The 26,994-nt window shown below is 41.2% G+C and overlaps 1 protein-coding gene across 1 annotated transcript in view; it reads right to left on the minus strand.

Annotated features, from left to right (window-relative positions):
* Positions 1-26,994, minus strand: part of LOC138765344 (calcium-activated chloride channel regulator 1-like) — a 57,447-nt gene that overhangs the window by 7,746 nt on the left and 22,707 nt on the right. The window contains exons 6-14 of the mRNA XM_069942386.1: positions 25,989-26,154; positions 21,400-21,621; positions 19,463-19,687; positions 19,200-19,377; positions 14,142-14,248; positions 13,827-14,048; positions 13,262-13,532; positions 3,304-3,471; positions 500-733 (exon numbers count right to left, since the gene is read on the minus strand). Of these exons, the coding sequence (XP_069798487.1) occupies positions 500-733; positions 3,304-3,471; positions 13,262-13,532; positions 13,827-14,048; positions 14,142-14,248; positions 19,200-19,377; positions 19,463-19,687; positions 21,400-21,621; positions 25,989-26,154 (1,793 nt within the window). The remainder of the gene's footprint in view (positions 1-499; positions 734-3,303; positions 3,472-13,261; positions 13,533-13,826; positions 14,049-14,141; positions 14,249-19,199; positions 19,378-19,462; positions 19,688-21,399; positions 21,622-25,988; positions 26,155-26,994) is intronic.

Raw genomic sequence — 26,994 nt, forward strand, 5'->3', positions numbered from 1 at the left:
CTTCCTCTCTGGTTGATGTCTTTGCTCCCCTGGGGAACATGAAGTGTCTCCATCAAAGCTCACGATGCACGAGTGATACGAGCAATGGCCAGACACAGAAGATCCAAAGTGCCCGAGCAAAGTTTCAAAGCAATCTGGTAAAGGTCAGCAATGGAAACAAAACTGCAACATTTCACACTGGGCCAATATTACTGTGGTTAACTTTGGAGAACAATTAGAAAGTTTACTTGCTTTGCTCCTTATTCCTAATGGATTAGTGAAAGTATACCAATTATATTACAAGGATTAGTGGATTTAAAATTAAGAATGTTTTGGAATGATAAGTGAACTCAATTCTTCTTGACCAGAAATGCACAGACAAGGGAATAATATTTCCAAACACAGATACTCCACCCCATGCATGGAATCAATCAGATGATATATATGAAAAATATTTAATCAGGAGGCTTAGAGATAGGAGACCCTCCCAATCTATAGATATAAATAGAATTTAAATTACCATTTCCTTGATCAAGGTCATCGCCTGGTGCTGTCCAGTTCAGTTGGATGTTATTTTCGAGTATTGTTGCTTTGAGATCCATAATTTTACTGGGGGGATACACATCAGGGATAGTTCCCAAAGGAACCTGACTTACAGTGCATGTTCCCCCTGATTTGACTCTCTTGAAACTTCCCAGATTGGACTGACCATCATCAGTGGAAGGAGGTCTTGGTGAGTTTTGTTGAATATTTCCTAAAAGGGAAATGGAAAGAGGGGCAGTACAGTTAATGTAGGAGGTGGCGCGGAGGTGGCATGGTTTGCGCAGGAGGTGGCACGGTTCGTGGAGGAGGTGGCATGGTTCATGCAGGAGGTGGCATGGTTCATGCAGGAGGTGGCACGGTTTGCACAGGAGTTGGCATCGATAGTGAGGCGGTTAGCGCAACACTGCTACAGTGCCATTGACTGGGGTTCGAATCCGGCACTGTCTGTAAGGAGGTTGTACGTCCTCCCCATGCCTGCGTGGGTTTCCTCCGGGTGCTCCAGTTTGCTCCCACCATTCAGGGGGTTGTAGGTCAATTGGGTGTAATTGGCCGGCACAGGCTCATGGGATGGAAGGGCCTGTTGCTGTGCTGTATGTCTAAAATTAAAAGGTGCATTTTGTAAATGGATCAAAATATCTAAAAGATGATTTTCAAGAGCAATTCTAAAATTACAATGCAGATTGAAGGGTCACAAGCTACACCCTAGTTCCTTTCACTTTATAATTTCAAACATTCAAACCTTTCACACTGAGAACTAAGGACTGAACTTCAGAACAGACGAGTTAGTGCATTGTCATGTGTATGGTTAGATGCTAAATTTGTCTCTTAGTTCAGAGAATTGGCAACACTCTCCTAAGAATGAGGTTGGTAAGTTGTTTCCATTGGTAGCAGAGATCAGAACTAGGGGATATAGCCTCAAGATTCAGGGTAAGTAAAGTAAGGACAGAGATAAGGAGGAACTGCTTTTCCCAGAGGGTTTTGTGATTCTGTGGAATTTGCTGCCCATTGAAGCAGTGGAGGCGACCTCAGTAAATATATTAAAGACAAGGTTGGATAGATTTCTACATAGTAGGGGAATTAAGGCATATGGGGAAAAGGCAGATGGGTAGAGATAAGCTTCCAATCAGATCCGCCATGATCACAGTGAATGGCAGAGCAGGCTCAACGGGCTGGATGGCCAACCCCTGCTCCTCTTTCTTATATTCCTATGTTCTAAATTGTAAACATGACACCATCATCCTGAAATTCACGACCAACAGCACACAATGTGAGGACTTTCACCACAAGGACTGCAGTGTTTGAAGACAATAGCTCACCACCAGCCTTCCAAAGGAGGGAGAGCTGGTGTCCAATTTATAACCACCATTCAGCTGTGTGCACTTTCTCATCTCATGAGGAAAGATGTCTGCAGCCCATCAGGTCCTCCCAGAAAACCATGTGGCCACATTGGCAGCATTGGAGATCAAGGCTGCTTCTCTCTGGACACCCTCCAACCAGACGGATTTCACATCAACATCTCCAATTTCCGTAACCCCCTGCCCCAAGTCTCCCTCTTTCCCTCTCCCTCTCTCCTTTCCTCCCTTCCTTCTCCATTCAGAGAGCTACTCCCTCCCCCATCACTTCTCAGCATTTTCATCTACTACCTGCCCAATCCTGTTCTAAATTCACACCCAGTCCGTGAGCAGCACTGCATTCCATGTAGCCTCCAAAATTCAGTCTTTTGACTTGAATGGAACCATAAGGTACACCGTCGTGGTACCGAGCTTTGGCACAGTAAGTGGTGCTGGGCAGGGATACATTTCTGAAAGATAAAGCTCTCTTTATCCATTGTCTGAGACATTAAACAACAAATTACTCAATGGCATTTAACAACTTTTCCTGATGAGAAACCCATACACAACTGGTGAAACAGCTTTAAATAGCAAAGATAAAAATACATAACTAATATTTGGGCTTGAGCCCTTCATCAAGGTATGAGCAAAATTTTGTTCATACCTAAAACACGAAAGTCTGCAGACACCATGAATGAAGTAAAACCACAATGGTGGAGAAACTCAGATCAGAGTACTTTATGCAATAAAGATAAAAGAACATAACTGATATTTCAGGCTTGAGCCCACCTTGATGAAGATGTATCGTTATCTTTGCGATATAAACAATACTGTTTTGACCAGCTGAGTTTCTCCAGCTTTGTGTTTTTTATTCAATCACGGTGTCTGTAGACTTTCCTGTTTTACCCCATGTCTACTGGACTGGAAGTCTCACTTCATGCCATGGCCACTGGCAATTCCGTGGAAGAACATTGGCTGTTCATGCAGGAACAGCGCTTTTCAGGGGCTTGATCCAAAAATAAATGTGCCTCCAAGTCAGGGAAAGAGTACTAAGGGGGGCTACCAAATGGAAGAAGAGCTCGCAAATATTTTGTCACAGCCTCTAAAAGCAGAATAGAGAGAGATGGGCTGCATCCAGTCCAGAAACAAAGGGATTGAAAATTTGGAAGAGTTACCTTCAAGGCTCATGGAGCTGTGGAGGGGTGAGATGAGAAAAGAATTAACCTCAAGGATGAGAAAGTTAAAAAAAAATGTTGAGGGTTTGAGACTGCTCTCAGCTTGTGAGGAAGATGAATGATACAATTTTGTTCTTGAGACCATTGCAATTGCCAAGTTTGGTGAAGGCAAATATATACATGAGGATTTCAATGGCACAGGCTGAGTAATGGTAGAAGCAGGCAATGTTATACAATCCGACCCAAAATGTGGAATTTGTCCATTGATTCATTACCATTTTGCACATATCCTGGGATATACATGGCTCGTCCTTGCCTCCTGGTCACTCGTCTTGTTAATCCATCTTCCCCTTCGACAGATATTTTCAGGCTGTATCTTCCATTTCCATCGAAATGAGTAAAGTATCGAGAATAAACACCATCGTTTCTAACAGCGTCAGGTTCTGAAGATGCAGAGACAAATAAAATTCTAAACGTGTGCGCAGGAAAATATGAAATGCTAATTTCCTTTAGAACAGTGTGTGGTAAACCACTGTATGGATATATTTATCTGTTTGGGCACCCCCATTGGCTGACTGTACCTGTAGCTCCTCCCACAGCCTCCAGAATAAAGGAGACTGTTCCTCAGCCCCCTCCTCAGAGCAGAACAGTCGAGCAGCAGGGACGTGCCTTTGTTCTAAAGCTGTTCAACTTCAGTCTTCTGGAGTCATTGTTGGAGCATCAAGTGATTGTCAATGTTTATCTTTCCACACATATGCCACCTTAAGTACTGTAATCCTGTATTAACCAGACAGCCCCCATGTCTTCCTATGAGAGTGGAAACCAATGGTTCTCAACCTTTTTCTTTACTTTCACATCCCACTTTAAGCAATCCCTATGCCATCGGGGGTCTGTGATTAGTAAGGGATGGCTTAAGGTGGGATGTGGGTAGGAAGGGAAGGTTGAGAATCACTGTTCTGGACCTAACTGTTACTGAAATAATTTGCTTGAGAAAAATTGTCATTGCCCATTTCCTTTGGAGTTGTGAAACCGTGCACATAACGAGTCAATTTGGGATGATTAAAATATTGGTTTGTAAACTTTTTCTTTTCACCCACATACCACCTTAAACAATCCCTCACTAAACACATAGCACCGATGGGATAGACAATACTTAAATTGGGATGTGTGTGGAAATAAAAAGGTTGAGGACCATTACTTTAGAAGAAGGATCTTCAAGTCTCTCTCTTTCCCTATCACCCTGTCTCCTTTCCTCCTTTCCCTCTTCCTTTGTCTCCATTCAAAGAGCTATCCCTCCCTCCATCACCTCTTCTCTCCACTTATGACCTCTTATCTGTTAGCCTGTGCTCCTTTCCCTGCCCCTTCCTCCCTCTTCTCTACCCCACCTTTTTATCAGGTGCCTGCCTGTTTTTGCTTATACAGGTATACCCCGCTTTACGAAAGTAGAGTGTTCCAATGAAAGCTGAAATGGCGTAAAGCGAAGGCTATTTTCGTAAAACCCATTCAAATTTATTTCAGCTAGTGAGTGCAGGTTTCTTCGTAAAAGCAAACTTTTGTAAAACGAGTACTTGTGAAGATGGTTTATACTTATATCTTGATGAAGGACCCAGGCCCAAAATGTAGGTTAAAACGATGGTGATGCTGGAGCTGATGGGCTGCTGGTGGTGTGGACCCAGAAGAGCAAGGAGCAGAGATACAGCATTGCTCCGCAGGGTCCTACCAACTGGTCCTAATGCTGATAACTCATTACAGGCATTAAACAGCTTGTTAAACAAGCCAATTATATATATTTTTTTAATCCTGCAACCACAGGGTCTGTGGCCAAGATGGCAGTGCCTGTGCTTGGTAGCAGCACAAGGGGTTGCACACTCGAGAGAAGCAATGGTCTGGCACAGGGGACCAGAAATGGGGATAAAAGCAGAGGTAGAGGAGAATCTAAAGGACAGTGACCATGGCAGTGGACCAGCAAGGGGCTCAGCAGCTTAGGACCCAAACAGGCTGCGGGTAGTTGGCGACCAGAGATTGAAGGAATCATGTGGCAACCATGTATCAGAACTGGGATTCGAGAGGGTGTTAAGAGCAAGAAGAGCTCCCGACGGATCTCGGGCACTGAAGGCTTCCTGATCATATTGGAGGTTTTGATCTGGAGCCTGGGTGACTGATGGTTGGAAGAGGAGTCTGGGCGGCTGCAGAGGCTTCATGAGCACTGGAAGGAAATCCACGGACACTCAGTGTCTCTGAAGGAACTCTCATTTGCTTCTCTTTCTCCTATTCTCAGGGGCACGAACCAATGCTCATGGAATTAATGCAGGCAAAAGTTGTAGTTTATCATATATTTTTGACAATAAAAGGAACTTATGGACCTTTACTTTCTACAGAAGGTGCATGACCAACTGATTTTCTCCAGCACATATGTGTTTTGCACTCGACTCCAGCTTCTGCAGGCTTCCTTGTTTAACAAGCCCAAAATGTTGGTTATGTAACTTTATCTTTGCTACTGTATATAAAGGGCACTGTTTGATATGCTGAGTTTCTCCAGCGTTGTTTTAACTTCAACCACGGTGTCTGCAGACTTTTGTGCTTTGCTTGGAGTATTATACACAGTTCTGATTGCCTAGTTATAAGGAAGATGTTAAGCTGGAAAAGGGTGAAGAATAATCCATAGGACAGGATTGGAGGGATTGAATTATAAGGAGAGATTGGATAGGCTGGGGCTTTTTTTCTTGAAGACTGGAAGGCTGACAGGTGACCTTACAGAGGTTTATAAAATGATGAGGGGTGTATATAAGGGTAATGGTCACAGTCATTGTCCCAGGGAAGGGAAGTCCAAAACTGGAGATCATAGATTTAAGGTGAGAGGGGAGAGATTTAAAGGGAATCTGATGGGTAACTTTTTCAAAGGTTATATGGAATAAGCTGCCAGACGAAGTAGTAGAGGAAGGTACAACTATAATGTTTAGAAAACATTTTTATAGGTACATGGATGGGAAAGGTTTTCAGGGATGTGATCCAAACATAGGCAACTCGAACGAGACAAGTGGATAGCATGGACACGTTGGGCTGGAGGCCCTGCTTTTGGGTTTGCTGTGACTCTGGAGCAATCCTCCTTTAATTGCAGTGAAACATAACAAGCTGCTCAACGTCAGATAGTAACCTCGAATCCATGTATTCGGACCACACAATAGCCCAGCCTAAATGGCTGATGGAGCACACTTCCTCACAGACTACCCTCCCACCTGCCCTGTTAGGCATCCCAACCCACCTATGGAAGACAATTATCATCAATCTATTTTTGTCAATATAGGAAGAAAAGAACTTAAGAAAGGACTTAGGAGAGAGCTAGAAGGGGGTATAAGTCGGCCTTGCCAAGTAAGGTTCAGGAAAATATTAAGGTGTTCAATGAACATCTGAGGAACAGAACGATGGCAAGAGTGAAGCTCAGGTGTGACAGAGTATATGGATCTGTTTTTGGGAGATAAATTAAGAAAGGTTTATTCGTGTAGGTCACATACAAACACTTTAAAACAGATCTCATTTGAAATACTGGAGCTCTAATAGTGATAGACATATTGGCCCCACAGTCTTTGCAAGAGCTTTTGCGAGTGCCCAAGAGACTTCACTAATGGACTGTTGTTTACAAGAAGGCAACAGATGAAAGAGCTTGTCGGAGCTGCCTTTTGTCTGGAGCTGTTCTAAGAGAGTTATGTGGCTTTTCAAGCAGACAGAGTCAAACAGGCTTTCTGTGTGTGTGTGTGTGTGTGTGTGTGTGTGTGTGTGTGTGTGTGTGTGTGTGTGTGTGTGTGTGTGTGTGTATGAGAGAGAGAGACACACACACACACACAAACACAGAGATCACTTCTACAGTGCTACAGTGAGCAAAAGCAGCTGGGATGGAACAGGACAAGCTGGCAAGCTTGTGTAAAACCCCATTTGGAAGATAGGTGGTGAGTTTTTAATTCAGCCTGGTCAAAGCCCTTGTAGGTCATGCAAGAGGAGAGGACTGACTGCCTAATGTTTAATTTGGAATAAGGGAAACAAAAAGGAACTCTGTGGTGACCTGAAAGAAAGAGGTTATCATCTGGAGAACCCTGAAGGGGGAAAGTTTCGTCTGCAAGACACTGCAGTAGCTGATTAAAAAGGATGTCTTGGAACAACACATCTCCCTCTCTGAAAACTGACAAGAACCTTCCTGAGAGGTAACCATTTACCTTTCAAGCACCAAAGCCTGGTGAACTTTATACGTTAAATTCTGTGCACAGTGCAAGAATTGCCTGCAACCAATGAACTTGGAGGAATGAGAAGTGAGATTGGACTGTGAATCAAAGAACTTTTCTGAACTTCCAAGCACATTACATACACTTGCACTTGGAATTAGAAGGGGGTTAAGTTGGGTTAGTTAAGTCAATAGTGATAAGTTAAAGTGTGATTCTGTTTTCATGTTTAAAGATAATTAAAAGCAACTTCTGTTTAAGTAACTATTTGTCGGGAGCGTGGCAAGATGGCATAAGGATCAGACGTGCCTTCCAGTCCTCTCCCGACTCTTTGTTATTGTTTTGTCTAGAAATGCCCGTTAAAACTTTTTAAAAGTTTAAAAATAGTTAGAGGTGTTAGGCTAATCCCTGATGGTACAGTTGTTGAAGAAAAGTAAAAGAAAACGGCAACAGATTGTCAAGAAACTACATTTTCCAGGACTTAAAGATTCCAAGCCTACCTGCACACGGGAAGCCAGACTACAGTGCGAGATGGACCCAGGGGAGGAGATCCGAGGTTCGGCAGCGGAGTCCAGTTCTTTGTCGGTAGGACTCTTTGAAGATGGCGCCCGGCAGCCCTTAGAACAAAGGGCTAGCCGGGCGCATGTGCGAGAATCAGCACTAGCTGTAAATATTATGAATGAACCTTTACTCCTACAACCAGCTGAGACGCTGTCTGCTGAAAATCTGACAGGGAGTGGAGATTTAACCTTGGATAAAGCACCAGTGCTGCAAGATGTACTATTCACAAAGGAGACTTTACTAAAACCTGATTTACAAGAAGTATTTGATAAAATATGGGGTAAGAATATCCCTAGCCACAGACCTCCAGATACTGCTGAGGAGGCTGTGGCAGGGGTTTCTACACGCAGCTAAACAATAAGAAAAACTGCTAAAGTTAAAATGAGGGAAGAAATAGAAGATCCTTCAGTGAAACAGAAACGGCAGGAGCCTATTGTAGTTGAATCTACTCAAATGGATATGTATTTTCAGAATTTTGAAACCAAGATATATCTTACAATGACGCAATTATCCAGAGTTGTAGTTCAAACTAATACTGAGCTTAAGGTTTTGACGGAAACTATCACTAAACAGATGGCTGATTATGGAGCTTTCAAGCTTGAAGTGAAAGAAAAATTTGAAGATGTTGATCATGAAATGGATATAGTACAGGAACAAATTCAAGAAGTAAATAAAACAATTGAAGATTTACAAATTCAGAATAAGAATCTGATGAAAAAGGTTGATTATTTAGAAAATCAATCTCGATGGAATAATATAAAAATTGTTGGTTTACCAGAAGGTATGGAAGGACCGGATCCAAGAAAATTTTTTACTGAATGGATCCCGCAGGTGTTAGGACGGGATAAGTTCCCAGACGGTTTAATTTTGGAACGTGCCCATAGAGCTTTAAGAAGAAAGTCTTTTTCAGGACAAAATCCAAGATCGGTTTTGGTTCGTTGTTTAAATTATTGCGATAGAGAGACAATTTTGCGCACAGCTATAAGAAATGCACAACAAAGAAGATCCCCCTTGATGGTCGAAAATAATCGTGTTTTCTTTTATCTGGATTTGAGTCAAGAAGTTATGTTTCAACGGTATGAATTTAATCCTGTGAAAGAAGTGTTATGGAGAAAAGGATATAAAGCAACATTTAGATATCCAGCAGTATTAAAGATTTTTCAAGATGGTTATCAACCCAAATTTTTTGATAATCCTAAGGAGGCTATGGATTTTGCTCAATCTTTGTCAATTACGCAATTTCAAGAAAGACGTAGTCCACCACGGTCTCCAAAGAGAGTGGAGACAGAAGAAGGGAGTCGATTTTCAAGAAGAAATGGAGATAAGGGAGATAAGAGAGATAAAATTGTTCAGAAAAATTTGGAGATGGAAGAAGGGAAATGATCCCCAAGAAGAGATGGAGATAAGGGTGGCCGTAGACATTAAATTGATTAAAAGAAAATTCTGGAGATGGTTTTAGATAATGATTATGTTAATATAATATGGGGGTTGGGAGAGGGGGCTGGATGGGCAGTATTTTCCAGCAGCTATCAGCTACGTGTGAGTTATCTCACACCGATTTTTTTGGGGGGGGAGTTACCGCATTGTGTGGTTTAGACGGGAAGAGGTATTTTTGACCTCCTACCCGGTTTTCTTTTCTTTTTTTTGTATTATCAGATTAAAGAGTGAAGGGGTTTTTTTTGTTTAATAAAAAAAAAATTTTCTTTTTTTTCCTTTTTTTTCTCTTTTTTTCTTTTTTTTGATTGTATTAAGAGAGGGTAAAGGGGTAAGAGTTGAGGGGTTTTTTCTAATTGTTGAAAGATATGTCGAAATTTAAGTTTGCTTCTCTTAATGTTCAGGGTTTGAATAATCCTATAAAGCGTAAGAAAGTACTTGCTTATTTAAAAAAATTTAAAGTAGATGTGGCCTTTTTACAGGAAACTCATTTGACAGATAAAGAACATTTGAAACTTAAGCGGGATTGGGTTGGACAAGTCTTCTATTCTTCATTTAATTCAAAGGCAAAAGGAGTTGCGGTTTTGGTACATAAGAATTTACCGTTTCAATTGCAAGACGAGGAGAAAAATGGAGGAAGACTACTTAAGTTGAACTGTATGATTTCTAATGAAGCTTGGACTTTGATTGATGTTTATGCCCCAAATGTTGAAGACTCTGCTTTTATTACAGAAATATCTTTATTATTGGGACAAGCTAATTCCAATGTGATGATTGGGGGGGATTTAAATATGGTATTAGAACCGTTATTGGATAAGTATCCAAAGGTAATTAAGAAATCAAAGATGGCGATACATATGGCTAATATGATGAAAGATTTGAATTTATTTGATATTTGGCGTAGATTTAATCCTACACAGAAAGACTTTTCTTTTTATTCTTCTCGACATAATTCTTTTTCAAGACTTGATTATTTTTTAATTTCGGCACATTTACAGGATAAAGTTATATCTGTGGATTATAAGGCAAGGTTAGTCTCGGATCATTCATTGTTATTATTGGAATATCAAAGTTCTCAAGTTACACAACATACTTTAAGGTGGAGATTTAATACTATGTTACTACAAAAGCCAGAATTTATTGTTTATTTGAAAAAACAAATTGAGGATTTCATTGCTAATAATGTTCATTCTGTTTCTGATCAGTTTGTTTTGTGGGATGCAATGAAAGCTTTTTTACGAGGTCAAATTATCAGTTATGCATCTAAATTGAAGAAAGAGAGAGTTAGAGAAACTGAGGATTTGGAGAAGAAAATAACAATCTGTGAAAAAGAATTTCAAAAGAAAGCTACTGAATTTCAAAAGATCCAATTAACTAATTTAAAGTTGAAGTATAATAAGTTACAGTCATATCGATTTGAATGTCTGTTGAATCGTTTTTCTTTCCTTTTTTTTAGTTTTTTTTTATTAGTTGGCTTTCTTTTTGTTTTAAGTTTTTTTTTGTTTGTTTTTGTTTTTTTATATATAGTTTTATATAATAAAAATTTTGTGGACTAATAATTAATACTTAATTAATATTTTTTTAATATATATATTGATTTTCTTTTTAAGATTTTTTTTTAAATTTTTTTTCTCTTATTATACTAACTATTAATTCTTCACTCTTTATTGTGGGGGTGGGGAGGGGGGGTTTAGGGGTTAAAACATACTTTCTTTTCTTTTAGTCTTAGTTTTTAGTTGTCAGGGGGAGATTTTGAGATTGGTATTGTATTAATTATGTTACTTTGTATTTGTATTACTTCGTTTTGTATTTTTTTTGTATGTGAATTACTGACTTTCTTTATATGTTAAAATTAATAAATAAAGTTTCAAAAAAAAAAGTAACTATTTGTCTTGGTGACTATCTATTGCTGCTGGATTTTGGGGTCCTCTGGGCTCATAATACAGGCTGCTTAATAATAAAGGAGGCAACATCTGCTTGGAGATGGAGGTCCTAAATAAATATTTTGCTTCAGTATTTATCAGAGAAAAGGAGAGGCCAGGATAGAGCAAGTTTATGAGAAGGACCATGTTGAGATTAAGAGGAAATGCCGAACCTTCTTAAAAGTATTAGGATTGATAAGTCACTGGGACTGATTCTATGGGAAGGGAAGGTAGAGATTGCTGGGATGTTGGCAATAATCTTTGCATCCTCCTTGGCCACAGGAGATGTGTCAGAGGATTGGAGAATTTCAAATGAGGCCCACTGGTTTAAAAAAGGTAATAGGAAGAATCTTGGGAATTATAGACCAGTGAGTCTTCACGTCAGTGATGGGAAAACTATTGGAGAAGATTCTTAAGGACAGGATGTATGAGCATTTAGAATATAGTCTTCTCAGGGATAGTCAGCATGGCTTTGTGAAGGTAAGGTCATGCCTCACAAGCCTAATTGAGATTTTTGAGGAAGTAACAAAAGAAATTAATGAGGGTACAGTGGTAGATGTGATGTAAATGGATTTTAGTACAGCTTTTGACAAGGTCCCCAATGGGAGACTTGTTCAGGAAGTCATGAGGCATGGGGTCCATGGAACGTTGACTGGGTGGATTCAGAATTGGCTTGTCTATAGAAAGCAGAGCGTAGTAGAGGATGGAAAGTATTTTGCTTGGAGGTCAGTGACCTATGGAATTCTGCAGGGATCTGTTCTGGGATTCCAGCTCTTGGTAATTTTTATAAATGACCTGGATGAAGAAGTAGAGGGATGGGTCAGTAGGTTTGTGGATCATACAAAGGTTGGAGATTTTGTGGGTAGTGTTGAAGATTGTCGTAGGTTACAACAGGGTATCGACAGGATGCACATTTGGGCGGAAAAGTGGTAGATCGAGTTCAATCTGGATAAGTATGGGGTGATGTATTTTGGAAGGTCGAAGGCAGAGTACAAGGTTAATGGTAGAATACTTAACAGAGTGAAAGAACAGAGGGATCTTGTGGTCTAAATCTATAGATCTCTCAAGGTTGGCATGCAGGTTGATAGGATAAGTAAGAGGGCTTATGGTATGTTGGGCTTCATTAGTCGGGGGATTGAGTTCACGAGTCATGAGGTGACGTTGCAGCTCTATAAATTAGAATATTGTGTTCAGTTCTGGTCACCTCATTATGGGAAGAATGTGAAAGCTATGGAGTGGGTGCAGAGAGACTTATCAGTATGTTGCCTGGATTGTTAAATAAGTCTTATTAGGCATGGTTAGCAGAGCTAGGGCTTTTATCTTTGAAGTGAAGAAGGATGAGAGGTCTGCAAGATTCTGAGAGGCATAGACAGAGTAGACGGCCATCACCTTTTTCCCAGGGCAGGAGTAGCAAACACCAGAGGACACAAAGTTAAGGGAGAAAAGTTTAGGGGAGACATCAGGGGTAATATTTTTACACAGAGAGTTGTGGATGTCTTGAATGCCTTGCCAGGGGTGGTGGTGGAGGTTGGAACATGAGGGGCATTTAGGAGAGACAGCCACATAGATGAAAGAAAAATAGAGGGTTATGAAGTAGGGAAGGTTTTGTTTGTTTTGGGCAGGTAACGAAGTCCCTATTCGGCTGCTGCCCAACTAAGAATTTTGGTGCGTCTTAATCCTAAATAGGGTTATCATTAACTCCTGAAGCAGAAAACAGGATTCATCCTAGGGACAGCTTAAGAAACAACAGTTCCAGTTGGGAGGAAGTCATATGCAGATCAACTGCCTCATTTGCAAAACTGATCTGAGTCTATGCTTTAACTGTAGCTCAGTGGCGGTGGGGTTCTGTGGCTCTCTCAGACAAGCATATGGAGGGTTATAAGTGTGAGGCAGGGAAGGATTAGATTGTCGTGGAGTAGGACAACACAACATCTTAGGCTGAATGGTCTGCATGAATGGCCTATACATTGAAGCAATGGCTTAGAGAACCATCTTTCCCATCAGTCAGCACAACCAACTGATCACCATTTGAAAGATTCCATCTTCTACCTCCGAAAGGAACATGATGCCTTAGATTGCACACCCCTCCTCTCGAAAACATTTACCTGCACCATTGTCGAGAAGATCAATGTCGATAGAGTTGCCATCTGGCCGTTGCATTGTGGCTGTCACTTTTGCATCAATGACTGGCAGAAGGCCATGACTGACTTCTGCAAAAATTACCAGAGGCTGTGGCCACGCTGATTTATCTTGATTGATGTATCCATTGACGGTGACCGGAGGAACGTTCTGATCTGCTGCACGCGAAGTCACCGTGATGGTTATAGTCTGAACTGCAGTAGCCTTATTCTGTATCGCATAAGTCCAGACTCCTGTCTGATTAAAACCAAAAGCAAGACATTTTTTTAAAAATTTGAAATAGAAGAGACCAAAATAGGAACATAGGAACATAGGAAGTCAGAACAGGAGTAGGCCAAAAATGGTCCATCGAGCCTGCTCCGCCATTCAATACGATCATGGCTGATCTAATTTATGTCCTAACTCCACCTACCTGCCTTCTCCCCATATCCCCTAATTCCTCTATCATGTAAAAATTTATCTAACCAAATTTTAAATATGTTTAATGAAAAATATGTTTAATGAAAAAGACAAGTTCAATAAGAGTCATACCTGTGCTGTGCCAGCAATATTAAGCCTGCCTGTAAGTAAGGTATAATCGATGTCGAAGTTTGCATTATTGTAAATATTTCCTCTGGGATCTTTTAGTAGAATAGATGGTGTAACACTCTTCCAAGTAATCACAAAGAAGGTGTCATTCCCAACCGTTTTATCAATGAAAACTGTGCCATTGAACCAACTATTCGAGTTGATGTTCTTTCCAGAACTTTCAAGCTGTAAGCCAAATGGAAGCAATATTTATTTTTAAACCAGCGAGGTGGTCATTTCCAGCAAGCATGAATTTGAAAACTATTTTTTGAATCAAACCTGGATTGACTGTTGGCTCATGTTACCATTTCCTGAAACCAATCCAGTAAATGCATCAATTAATCCGTTTTCATCCACGTTATCTGTGGCCGAAAACTGCAAGCCATCTAGTAAGTGAATAGTAAAAATTGTAGAATTAACACAGAGATCATTAAGCACTAAAAAGAAAAAAAAACTTAAAATTTAAATTACATTATTCATTGATCAACTGATGAGGTGAAATCTGTGGATGTGTTTTTGGCAAGAGAGGAATGTGAGAATAACTTAGACGTGAAATGGCAGGCAAAGTTTTTATTTGGAATTGGTACAATGATAATTATAGATTTCATTTAATTTTAACTTTTAATTGATAGATACAGCCTGATCTCACTCCGTCCAAATACACCCAATTAATCTACCAACCCTGTACATCTTTGGAGCGTGGGAAGGATGCGGAAGAGCTGAGGAAAATCACAGGGAAAATGTACAAACTTCTTGCGGTCAGTGATGGATTTGTTCTGGCCTTGCGACTTCCAGGTCAAACCAAATAATGATGTCAAGACCAGCACTACTGACACAATACAAATTTGCATTGCTAACTGGGAATATTTAATTCATTTTTTAAAATCTGCATTCTTTTATCTATTTATTTTGTGACATCGATGTGTTAATTATACTTCAGTTGTTACTGTGCTTTTATCTGTAAGATTTTCATCGTATCTCTCCCTACATTGGACTTATATTTATGACAATAAACTTCATTCATTGTGAGTGAGTGTAGACTCCAGGGAGCAGTGGACCGGCGCAGGACACCGTAATGGGGACAACAGTCCAGTTGGGAAAGAGAAGCGGAGGAGATGACCCCCTAAGGACAGTGAATGTGGTGGAGGACCAAGGTGAGGGGGAGGGGGTGGTGGGGGGAGATCTGAGGCTGAAGGATACATCCAGGAACACAGGCAGTGAGCTGTTGGTGACATGTGGGTGAGGAACCCACACAGGACGTGGGCTGCTGGAAACTGGCTCATGCGAACCAGGTATCAGAACTGGAATTCGAGGGGTCTGGGACATTTTGGTGGCCATAGTTTGGTGCCAGACGTTTTGGCCTACCGCCCCACCCACTGTCTGCTGGCCAACTCCGTCCCTCTGCAGTGCCTGAAACATCAGCATTACAGTACTGTCCAAATTCCTGGCCTTGAAGAAACTCCCTTCACCACTCCTCCCTCAAGAAACCGCTTCACCGACAAATAAGGACTTGTCGTAGCTTATAACGATATATTTAAATTAATAAAAAGTCAGGGTGGAGGGGGGGGGGAACAATCAAAATCAAGGGCTTTTAGAAAATTATAAAAATATATTTATTGTAAGTTTTATTGCATATAATGGAATATATAATTAATTAAATTTAACATTACTTAAAAAATTTAAAACACTTGTTAAAAAATGATCTCGTTATCATAAAATAGATTCTTTGTTCCACACATCTGGTGCAACTCACTGCAACCATTGTGACTAGAACCACTGTTGCAATTCTCTCTCTACTTTCGACAAGAAATCGTGATAAAAATTATCGAAAGTAAAACTCCCCGTTAACCAAACAAAGCAGTCTTTCATCACAGCCCTCAGTACGCGGGACAGGGTACAGATAGGCGTTATTAGAAAGAAACCTGCATGCACATACATAAAATTAATATCCTGCAATATATTATTAATGATGACTGCCGTTAGATCTGCGCTGCCATTGCCATCAGGGGAGCGGTTTCCTTGGAGGGGGGGGAGGTGTGGTGAATCTTTGCCGAGCCGTCAATCTAATTAAACCCAGTAAGAGTCCATGGCAAGCCCACGTGGTAGTTGTGAAAAATCACACTAAGAAACGACTAGCTACTGACTACAGCCAGACAATCAACCTTAACGCTAACTTGGATGCCTACTCCCTGCCACACATCAATGAAATGATTAATCAAAAAGCGCAATACAGGGTGTACTCAACTATTGACCTGAAGACAACTTACCACCAAATCACCATTAAAAAAAGGGAACAACCCTATATGGCCTTTGAGGCTGATGGGGGGACTATACCAGTTTAAAAGGGTACCTTTTGGAGTCACTAATGGTGTGTCAGTGTTTCAGAGGGAGATGGATAAGATCGTTAGAACGTATGAGTTACAGGGTACGTTTTCCTATCTGGATAATGTCACTATCTGTGGGAAGACCCAGAATGAACATGATAGCAACTTAAAAAAATTCCTAGCAACACCTAAAGAACTCAACCTTACATTCAACGAGGGTAAATGTGTTTTCAACACAACAGAGCTACCCATTCTGGGCTATGTTGTTCGCAAAGGTGAAACCCGCCCTGATCCTGGAAAAATGGCTCCCCTTCAGAAGTTACCACCCCCAGACTCAGCAAAAGCCCTTAAAAGATGTATGGGATTCTTTTCCTACTACTGCAAATGGGTACGTGATTACACTACGAAAACATGCCCTCTGTTTGACACAAAATCTTTCCCTTTCTCTCCAACAGCTTTGAAAGCTTTCGAGAGAATTAAAGCTGATATTGCCAAAGCTGCACTCTGGTCCATCGACGAGGATGTCCCGTTCCAAGTGGAAACTGATGCCTCAGATTGTGCTTTGGCAGGAGCTCTTAATCAAAAAGGCAGACCTGTGGCATTCTTCTCCTGCACATTACGCGGACCTGAACTTAAACATCCGACCATTGAAAAAGAAGCCCAGGCTATTATTGAAGCTGTTCACTACTGGAGACACTTTCCAGCCGGCACAAAATTTAACCTGGTCATTGATCAGAAATCTGTAGCTTACATGTTCAGAACTAAACACAAAAATAAAATCAAGAACGATAAGGTGGCACGCTGGCGAATAGAACTCTCAACTTACAATTATGAGATCCTGTACAGACCTGGCAGATTAAATGATCCCTCTTACACATTGTCACGATCTGTTGCCGGTGCTCAGCTGGAGGGGCTAAAAGAGATCCATAGCAGACTGTGCCACCCAGGAGTCACAAGATTTTTCCACTACATAAGGGCTAACAACCTTCCTTACTCCCTTGAAGAAGTCAGAAAACTGACTAAAAGCTGTCCTGTTTGCGCAGAATGCAAACCGCAGTACTTTAAAGCACCGGAGGCCACTCTCCTCAAGGCAACCTGACCTTATGAGAAGATCAGCTTAGATTTTAAAGGGCCGTTACCATATCCAAAAACAAAAATGTATTTTTCCTTACTGTAATCGACGAATATTCAAGGTTTCCCTTCGCAAACACTGCCCTGACATCTCAACGGCGTCTGTCATTAAGGCACTTGACAGAATTTTCAGTATTTTTTGTTTTTCCAGTTACAGTCATACAGACAGAAGCTCAGCATTCATGAACGTTGAGCTGTGCCAAGCTCTGTTACACAAGGGGATTGCCACCAGCCACACCATGAGCTATAACCCACAGGGCAATGGGCAGGTCAAAAGGGCTAACGCCATAGTTTGGAAGACTGTTAAGCTCGCGTTAAAGACACATGGTTACCCTGTTACCCGGTGGCAGAAGGTGCTGCCTGAGGCGCTACATTCTTTATTGTGTACTGCAACAAATCAAACACCTCATGAACATATGTTTGCTTTTCCTAGGAAATCAGGAACTGTGATGGACTGGCCAGCCTGTTTATCTGAGCCTGGAACCGTGCTGCTGAAGAGACACGCTTACATGCATAAAACGGACCCTCTAGTCCAGTTCAGCTACTGCACACTAACACCAATTATGCCCATGTTAAATTCCCAGACGGGAATACTGACATTGTACCCCTAAGAGATCTGGCCCCGCCTGGTTCACCCCTTCCGCACACCCCCACTCGGAGTGATCCTGAGAGGTTGGACTCACCCCCCCAGCCTGTGACCCCTAGTAAGCATTCAGATGGCCACGCTGAGGCCCCACTGCCTCATGCTGGTGATTCTAGAGCAGGTCCAGAGTCCGACCTTCTCACACTACAGACCAGGGAACTGAATCAACGCCACCAGCTCCCAAGGTTGCAAAGCCTGCACCTGTTCCAATTAGCAAGTCCACTTGTATTCGTAAGGAACCCGAGAGGCTCCAGTATTCGTAAACATCTCATTATATTCCGATTCCTCTGCTAGCTACTGGCCTTGTTTTGGCTGTCAGTGAATTCTCAATACAATTCATTGTATCAATGTATTGCGCTTGTAGTAAATTGCCTGCCTGCTAAGATTTTACCTCGCTGCTGTCTCTTTGATTTTAACCCTTCTTCTGCTGGGGGGGGAGAACTGTGGTGAATCTTTGCTGAGCTTTCAGTCTTCCTCTTGCCTATCCTTGCTTTACTGACATTGGCCATGCATTATCTCTACCATTAAAGAAACTCCCCTTGGGTAAAACTGTGTATGCACCCATTCTCTTTCATTATTGTACCATTAGTTTCTGCTAATAAAAGCCATGATTATTGTTTGGCCACATTGCCTTTGTCTATTTCATTAACTGGCACTTTAGGAGGGAATTTCTGAAACACTGGGTCTCAGTGCCACGCCAGGGGTTTCTGGGCCAGCACCAAACTGTGGGCACCAAAATGTCCGAATAGCTACAAAAATCATTATTTTACACCAAAATGTCCAGCGCCAAAATGTCTGGCGCCAAACTGTGGGTGTCAACATGCCCGTTTCTGGAATTTCAGAGGGTGCTTGTGAGCAAAAAGGACCACCAAACAACAATGGGCACTGAAGGCCTCCTCGTCACATGTCAGAGATTTGGAGCTGGGCTCGGATTGCCAATGGTTTGAACTGAACTGGTGACTTGTGCGGCTCCAGAGGCTGTGGGAGCACAGAAGGTGAATCCACGGACACTCATTGACTCTGAAGGGACTCTCTTTTGCTTCTCTTTCTCTGACTGTAAGGGGCATTGGGCAATGCTAGTGGTGAATCTTTGTTTGCCTTATGGCAGGCAAAAGGCAACTTCATGTGATATTACATTTCTGTTTTATTACATGACAATAAATAGCATCTGGTCCGATCTATCACGAGCCCAATTCCCTGCAAAATCAGTGCAAACAGTTCAAACGCTGTGTTCCTTGCCTGTCAAAATTGATAGTTCTCCGAGTTCGTTGGCTGCAAGTGGTCCTAATGCGATGGTATGGATAATAGCTCCACTTCGTTTCACTTCATTAAAGCAATAGCTTATAGAGTTATCTTCCCCATCGGTCAGCACAACCAACTCATCGCCATTTGTCGCCGAGTCGTCTTGAAGAAGCACCTACAGAACAATTAGCTCTCATCACCACGCGGAAATATGTAACTATCAATGTGAAAATAATGATTGAAATTCTCATAGGCTGTACCTGAAAACCAGCATGGACCCCATTGCAGATATTTGTTCCACCCCCTGCTGATGTAGGTAGAAACTTTACAAGCTCCTTTCTTTGTTCATCGTTTTCAATGGGTCTCAGATAGGTTTTAATAACTGCAGAGGAATCAAAAGTAACAATGCCAACCTGGGATCCGATCTCAATGATCTGCAGCAAGAATATTGATGCTGCCTGTCTGAGTCTGTTGATTCGGTTTTCCTACGTTAAAAAAGAAGGCGTCAAATTAAGAATTCAGACTTCTTAACAAGCAATCCAATTTCATGCTTCACAGGTCCCTGGCAGCACCCCCTCCCCTGTCAACAGGTCCCTGTCAGCACCACACCACCCCCCCCCGCCTCCACCATCAACAGATTACCTACCAGCACCCCTCTTGTGGACAGGTCCCTGCCAGCACCCCTCCTGCCAACAGGTCCCTGCCAGCACACCCCTCCCCCCGTCAACAGGTCCCTGTCAGCACCACACCACCCCCCCCCCCCCCACCATCAACAGATTACCTACCAGCACCCCTCTTGTGGACAGGTCCCTGCCAGCACCCCTCCTGCTGACAGGTCCCTGCCAGCACACCCCTCCCCCCGTCAACAGGTCCCTGTCAGCACCACAACACCCCCCCCCCCCCACCATCAACAGATTACCTACCAGCACCCCTCGTGGACAGGTCCCTGCCATCACCCCTTCTGCCGACAGGTCCCTGCCAGCACACCCCTCCCCATGTCAACAGGTCCCTGTCAGCACCACACCACCCCCCCCCCCCCCCACCATCAACAGATTACCTACCAGCACCCCTCTTGTGGACAGGTCCCTGCCAGCACACCCCTCCCCCCGTCAACAGGTCCCTGTCAGCACACCCCTCCCCCCATCAACAGGTCCCTGTCAGCACCACAACACCCACCCCCCCACCATCAACAGATTACCTACCAGCACCCCTCTTGTGGACAGGTCCCTGCCAGCACCCCTCCTGCCGACAGGTCGCTGCCAGCACACCCCTCCCCCCCATCAACAGGTCCTTGCCAGCACCACACATACCCCCACCCCCACCATCAAAGGTCCCTCCCAGCACCCCCCTCTCCTGTCAACAGGTCCCTGCCAGCACCCCATCGCCCTCCATCGACAGGTCCTCGCCAGCACCCACCTTCCCCCCACCAACTGAATGGACCCCCCTCAAAATTGCTAATGCCCCCCAACATACATTCTGGTGGTGGCCCTGCCAGCCCCCTAACTAAAGGAGAAAGAGAAGCAAAACAGGGCCTAAAAGGATTCCTATTCAGAGATGAGCAAGGTGCCTTCAACAAATACTCCTGTGCCCTTCTTTTCCTGGGACTCCTTACAAGGTTAGAGTTTGATTTTTCCTTCCAGCCAGCTCCCTCCTACGGCTGCAGTTAAATCATGGTGATCTTATTTGGGCCTCTCAATGTGCCAAGCACAGTTCTGAGAACGTATAAGAAGGAATGTGCACAATTTTAATCTCATGGATATCAAGGTTGTTGTCTGGAATTTCTTTTGATTTTACATTTTTTAAATTTAAATTTTAAGTTTTAAAATGTAGACACACAGCAAGGTGTGGGCCGAACCACAAGCCTGTGCCACCCAAATACAGCAACATAGGGAGAATGTACACAGCACCAGATTCGAAGCCGGGTGACGGGCTCTGTAATAGCATTGCAATAACCGCTACATTAACCGTGCCAGCCAATTTAATGGGAAATAGACATTCTGCAGCATTACGCCTGGGTAAGAAGGCAAATTCTTAAGTGGTTCGGTGTTATGATTCTTGGCTCTCTCTTCAATCATTTGCCTGGACAGTTAGGATGATGTCTTGAGTGACGAGGCATTACAGGCTCCTTGAATAAAGGGCCGTACTCTCAAATGTCTGCACGCTTAAATTAACTCTACTACATAGTACCACAACATACCTGACCCATGCTTCCAGAGTCATCAAGAACTAAGCACAGGACTCGATCCTTGGCATGCAGCAGAGTAAAGGTCGGCTGAAGGGAAGGGATATGAGCAGGAGGGTTGTTCTTGAAATCTTCTGATTGACTGATCACATCCCAAGTGCTCCTGTAATTGCACATTTTGTTCTGCATGTTTGGAGCTTCAGCGTTATGAGTTTTTTTATCACAGAATTCAACCACCTGGGAAATGAAGGTAAGAGCAGACAGAAGAAGCATCACTGAAGTGAGATGCTATGCCCTTCCTCGCCATTTACAAGATACAAATATGCTGGAGATACCCTGGAGGAGACCCCAGGCCCAAAACGCTGCCGGCGGAAAGCAGCAGCAATCATCAAGGATCCACACCACCCAGCACACAATCTCGCTGCTGCCATTGGGAAAGAGGTAGAGGGGCCACAAGACTCGCACCACCAGGTTCAGGAAAAGCTACTACCCGTCCACCGTCAGATTCCTCAATGACAAACTCAATCAGGGACTCATTTAAGGACTCGCACTTTTGCACTTCATGGATTTTTTTTCTATCTTCATATTGCAGAGTCAGTTTGTTTACATTTTTTAATTTGTTTACATCTGTACATTGAGTTAGTTTTTTTTGGCACTACCAATTAATGGTAATTCTGCCTGGCCCAGAGGAAAAAGAATCTCAGGGTTGTATGTGATGTCATGTATGTTCTATGGCAATAAATCTGAAATCTGAGAATCAGAATCCAAATTTATTGTCACGAATAAGTCATGAAATACATTGTTTTGTGGCAGCATCACAGTGTAAACATTGTTATAAAATTAAATTTAAAATTAAATAAATTAGTGCTAAAAAATAAGAGAAAGTGAGGTAGTGTCTGTGGTTCATTCTCCGTTCAGAAATCTGATGGCGAAGAGGAAAAAGTCATCCTTGTGCTGCTAAGTGATCATCTTGAGGCTCCTGTACCTCCTTCCCAATGGTAGCAGTGTGAAGAAGACATGGCCCTGAGTGATGAGGTCCTTGAGGATAGATACTGCTTTCTTGAGACACCACCTCTTGTAGATATCCTTGATGGAGTAGAGACTGATGCCCATGTTGGCGCTGCTCTAGTTCACAACTCTGCAGTTTTTCTCTTGTCCTGTGCATTGACACCTCCATACCAGACAGTCATGCAATCAGTCAAAGGCTACCCTTTACTTCCAGAGGATGCTGCGTGACCTGCTTAGTTTCTCCAGCACATTTGTGTATTATACTCGACCCCATCATCTGCACACTTTCCTGTCTGTCTCTTTCTTAGGATCTGCTGTTTTGTTATCTGAATTTCATGCCTCACTATTAATTCAACTTGGTGGAATTGTATTCCCAGAGCCAAACCTCCCCTTGAAGTTCAAGGGTCACTTTGTTCCCTCGTCTCTCCCTGTCTCTGCGACCCTCTCCAAGCTATGCAGTCCCTTTGCAGACTTTGCTTCTGCAGGGTTATCATAGGATGTGAACCAGGAGGCAACGAGCAAGAACATGCAGCTCTTTGTAGAATTTATATTTTTATTTACACTAACAGCAAAGTTCATGGTTCCAGACTCAATATTCAATTTATTGTCCTGTAATAAAGATAGTGCAATATTACGGAGAAGCAGAAGTTGGACTTTATGCTAAATGAATATATCAATTAGCTTTTTAATGTGGTTAATAGGACTTTATTTATACGTGGTGTTTTTCCCTGCCATAAGTAAGTAGAAATAACCGAATCTCTAATGAGCTGAAGGATTTAGGAATACAAATTGGCAAAGCTTGAAAAAGATGCAGAAATTTAAGTACAATTTTCATTTTAATCAGATTAATATGACCCATCATTGTAATAAATAAGGGTGACCAACCTGATTAGTTAAATCTTATTCAATAATACCAAAAAATTCTCTTTCACTAAATTTTTGTAACTTTTCATAATTGTAATTCCTCACTATTTAAAATGGAAAATTAGAATAGCCTACAAAAGAACCTTTTAAGGGTAAAAATTCACTCATGTAAATTTAATTTATAATGTGAAAATTGGCCAAATTGGTCAAAGTTAATATATTTGCTATAGAACCCTCAGGATTTGAAATATAAAGCAATAAATCATCTACATAAAGAGATATTTTATGTTCAATTCCACATCCAGTTATACCTTTAAATTCTCTACTTTGTCAGTGAACAACAGTTAATGATTCCAGTACTACATCAAAAAGCAAAAGATTTAACGGGCAACCTTGCCCTGTTCCCCTATTAAGCCTAAACTTTTTCAATTGTTGTAAATTAGAGTGAATTGAACCCAAAGGAAATGAATACAATAATTTAATCCATTTAGTAAAGTCTGTACCAAAATTAAATTTCCTAAGATAGCAAATAGATACTCCCATTCCACCTGATCAAATGCTTTTTCAGCATCTAATGAAAGATTCTATCACTGGGGTTGAGGGTAGATATAGAATATTCAATAATCGATGTATGTTATAATAACAATAGCGATTTTTAATAAAATTAGTTTGGTCAGAGTCTATAATTATTGGCAGAGTATTTTCTAATCTATGTGCTGAAACCTGAGATAGAATCTACATAACAACATTATGTAATGAGATAGGTCTATAAGATGTGCATTTTGTTGATTCTTTCACTTTTTATTAATATAAGTGAAATACAAGCCTCATTAAATGATGAGGGAAGCTTCTCATCTTTAAATGAATCAGACAACACCAAGCATAAGTGGGGTACAAGCTGTTTGGAGAAAGATTTATAAAATAAAGCCCATTTTCAAAAGACTACAAGAAATGGAGGATGATCACTTCCAGATTTTAGATTTTATTATTGGCTGATTAACATACGTCATTTACTTTTATTATTACATTTGGATAAGTCAGTGAACCGCCCCTCTTGAGTAGAATGGAACTGTAGTTTTCAAAAAAAACTTCCATGTTTGCAAACTTAGGATTTTTTTACCATTCCGTTTTCTGAATTTACACATAATCCATTAATGAGAAATTGGTTGAGAATATTGGCTCAATTTAGAAAATTCCTTGGGTTTAATAGTTTTTCTCTGGCTATTCCCATTATAGATAACCATCTTTTTCAGACGTCTCTGCTGGTCGTAGGTTTCAAGAAATGGCATAGAATAGGCATCCAAAGTTATAACAATCTTTCTATTCAATATAATTTTACCACTTTTGAACAATTATCAGCCAAATTTAATCTTTCTAACAGACATTTTTGGATATTTATAAGTTGGACATTTTATCAGTCTAAGCTTTCTGATTTTCCTCGAATCTCAAATATTAATATTGATGTATTTTTAACACTGATTAATATCATATATTTATAATGATTTATTGGATTTAAGATCAGCCTCAATGGTGGGGATTAAAAATGATTGGGGACAAGATTTGAACATAATATTTTCAGATGAAGATTGGTACTCTACTCTCAGTTTGATTAATGATTCTTCATTTTGTGCAAGGCATTGCTGATTACAATTTAAGGTGGTAGAGCATATATATCCAAACTTAAATTATCTCATTTTTATACAGATATTGATCCATTATGTGAGAAGTGTAAAATTTTTGAAGCTTCACTGATGCATAGGTTCTGGGAGTGCCCACATTTAGAGATATTTTGGAAAGACAGTTTCCAAACTTTATAAACAATTTTTAAGATTAATATAGAACCTTATCTGTTAATTGCTTTGTTTGGTTTTTCATGAGTGAGATAAACTTCTGTCTGCATCTCAGAAGAAAGTTTTAGCCTTTACCACGCTGATAGCCAGACGAGTAATTTTATTGAAATGGAAAGATGGCACTTCACCTACCCATACACAATGGGTACATGATGCAATGTCCTATTTAAAGTTGGAGAAAATTAGATACAACATTAAAGAGAGAAAGTTTCAATTTGTAAAGATATGGGGCCCATTTGTATCAGATTGAAAGAATTATGAATTTTAAATATTCCAGAGATTCTCTGTCCAATTCCTGGAGGCCGCCTTCAGATCCACAATTTCCATTTTTTTATATATACAAGGTAACCTTGATTAGAAGGAGGGGGTAAAGTAGATTTAGTTTTTAGGTTTCTTTTTATTTACTTTTTTCCTTTTTCTAATTTTTTTCTATAGTTGGCAAATATGGGTTTATCGTGGTTAACATAGATTAATTCAATTACTTGCTTCGTATCTGGATCAAGGAACCATGTAAAGTAGTTGCATCCATTTTTTTTCTTCTTTTTTTCTATTTGCATGATTTGTTATGGACTTTCCTTAAAACTTTGTAAGTTTATATGTTAAACTCAATAAAAATATTTCAAAAAAGCAAGAACGGGATTACAGGATTGATTCAGAAGGAATTACAGTTTCCTGTACATACATGAACATATGTGAGCTGGATCAGTCATACTGTTCTATTGGAATGAAGGAATCTGATCTCGTCTTCTTTGCACATGAATTGTGGATATTTGATAGGGTACTTAAAATGAACAGGGATTTTGTCTCTTAACCAATTTATAAATCTCCCTTTGGTGTTCCCATAATTGTAACAGTAAATCATTTTTTTGCAGTTCAACTTACATCTTCCAGTCCTTGGAGATACATTATTGAAGCTGCTGTTGTTTGAGATGTACTTGGGTAAAACATACAATCGCCATCCGGGAGTCCCGTGTTACTAACGATGTTGCAGGAAGAACAGGAACCCCTTGAGCATGAAGCAGTCACTCCCTTTATCTCTTTCGAACAACTGAAAGGGAAAACAAACTCTTAGATTATTTTTATTTATTGCCTGCAAAGCACCTTTTCTGCAACACAGAAAACAAGGTCGATTTTCTTTCAGCCTAAGGTTCTTCTGATTCAAGAGTGACATGGCATTTAAGGTTTTAGTTTTGTCACATGGCTCTGGTGCTGTTCATAGGAGGTGTTGAGTCTTGAGTATGGCCATGGGATTGACCTGATATGTGTCAATTTAGAAGCCATCATCTCAACATTGACTGAAATACCAACTTGCCCTAACTCTTCCACACCTTTCTATGACAGCAAAAATCCCCGACAAGACCTTGGAAAACCAAAATCGCATCCCACCTAGAACGCAGAACTCTATGTGGTACAGTGGTGCAGTGGGTAGCTCCGTCTCACAGTCCCAGGGCCTGTGTAGAGTTTGCATGTTCTCCCTGTGACCATGCGCCTTTTCTCCAAATTCTCAGAGACAGGTGACAGGTGGCCACTGTAAGTTCATGTTAATCCAGAAAAGGTCATGTTTACCTTTGTAGACAGTTTCGTTTCAAGGTCTCTTTGTGTAAGATGTGCTTACACATGATGGCACCCAACCTATAATCTCAAATTGCATTCAAAAATTCAGCATTGCTTAATGAAAATACTGTATAAGATGATCCCAGAATTTCCACTTAAAATGTAGGTTTTCAGCTAAACTTGATATATAAGACTAAGTCTGGCACCTGACACGGTCCATTGAAGTGATGCTGTTTACAGCTTCTACAGAGCCGATGGCAGTCAGACTGGGTAGATGGACCCCCGCAGGGGAGCCCTGGGATTTCATTCTTCAGGTTTAAATTTTATACTTGGC

Source organism: Narcine bancroftii, chromosome 5 (assembly GCF_036971445.1).
Source record: "Narcine bancroftii isolate sNarBan1 chromosome 5, sNarBan1.hap1, whole genome shotgun sequence".
Taxonomy (NCBI): Eukaryota; Metazoa; Chordata; class Chondrichthyes; order Torpediniformes; family Narcinidae; genus Narcine; species Narcine bancroftii.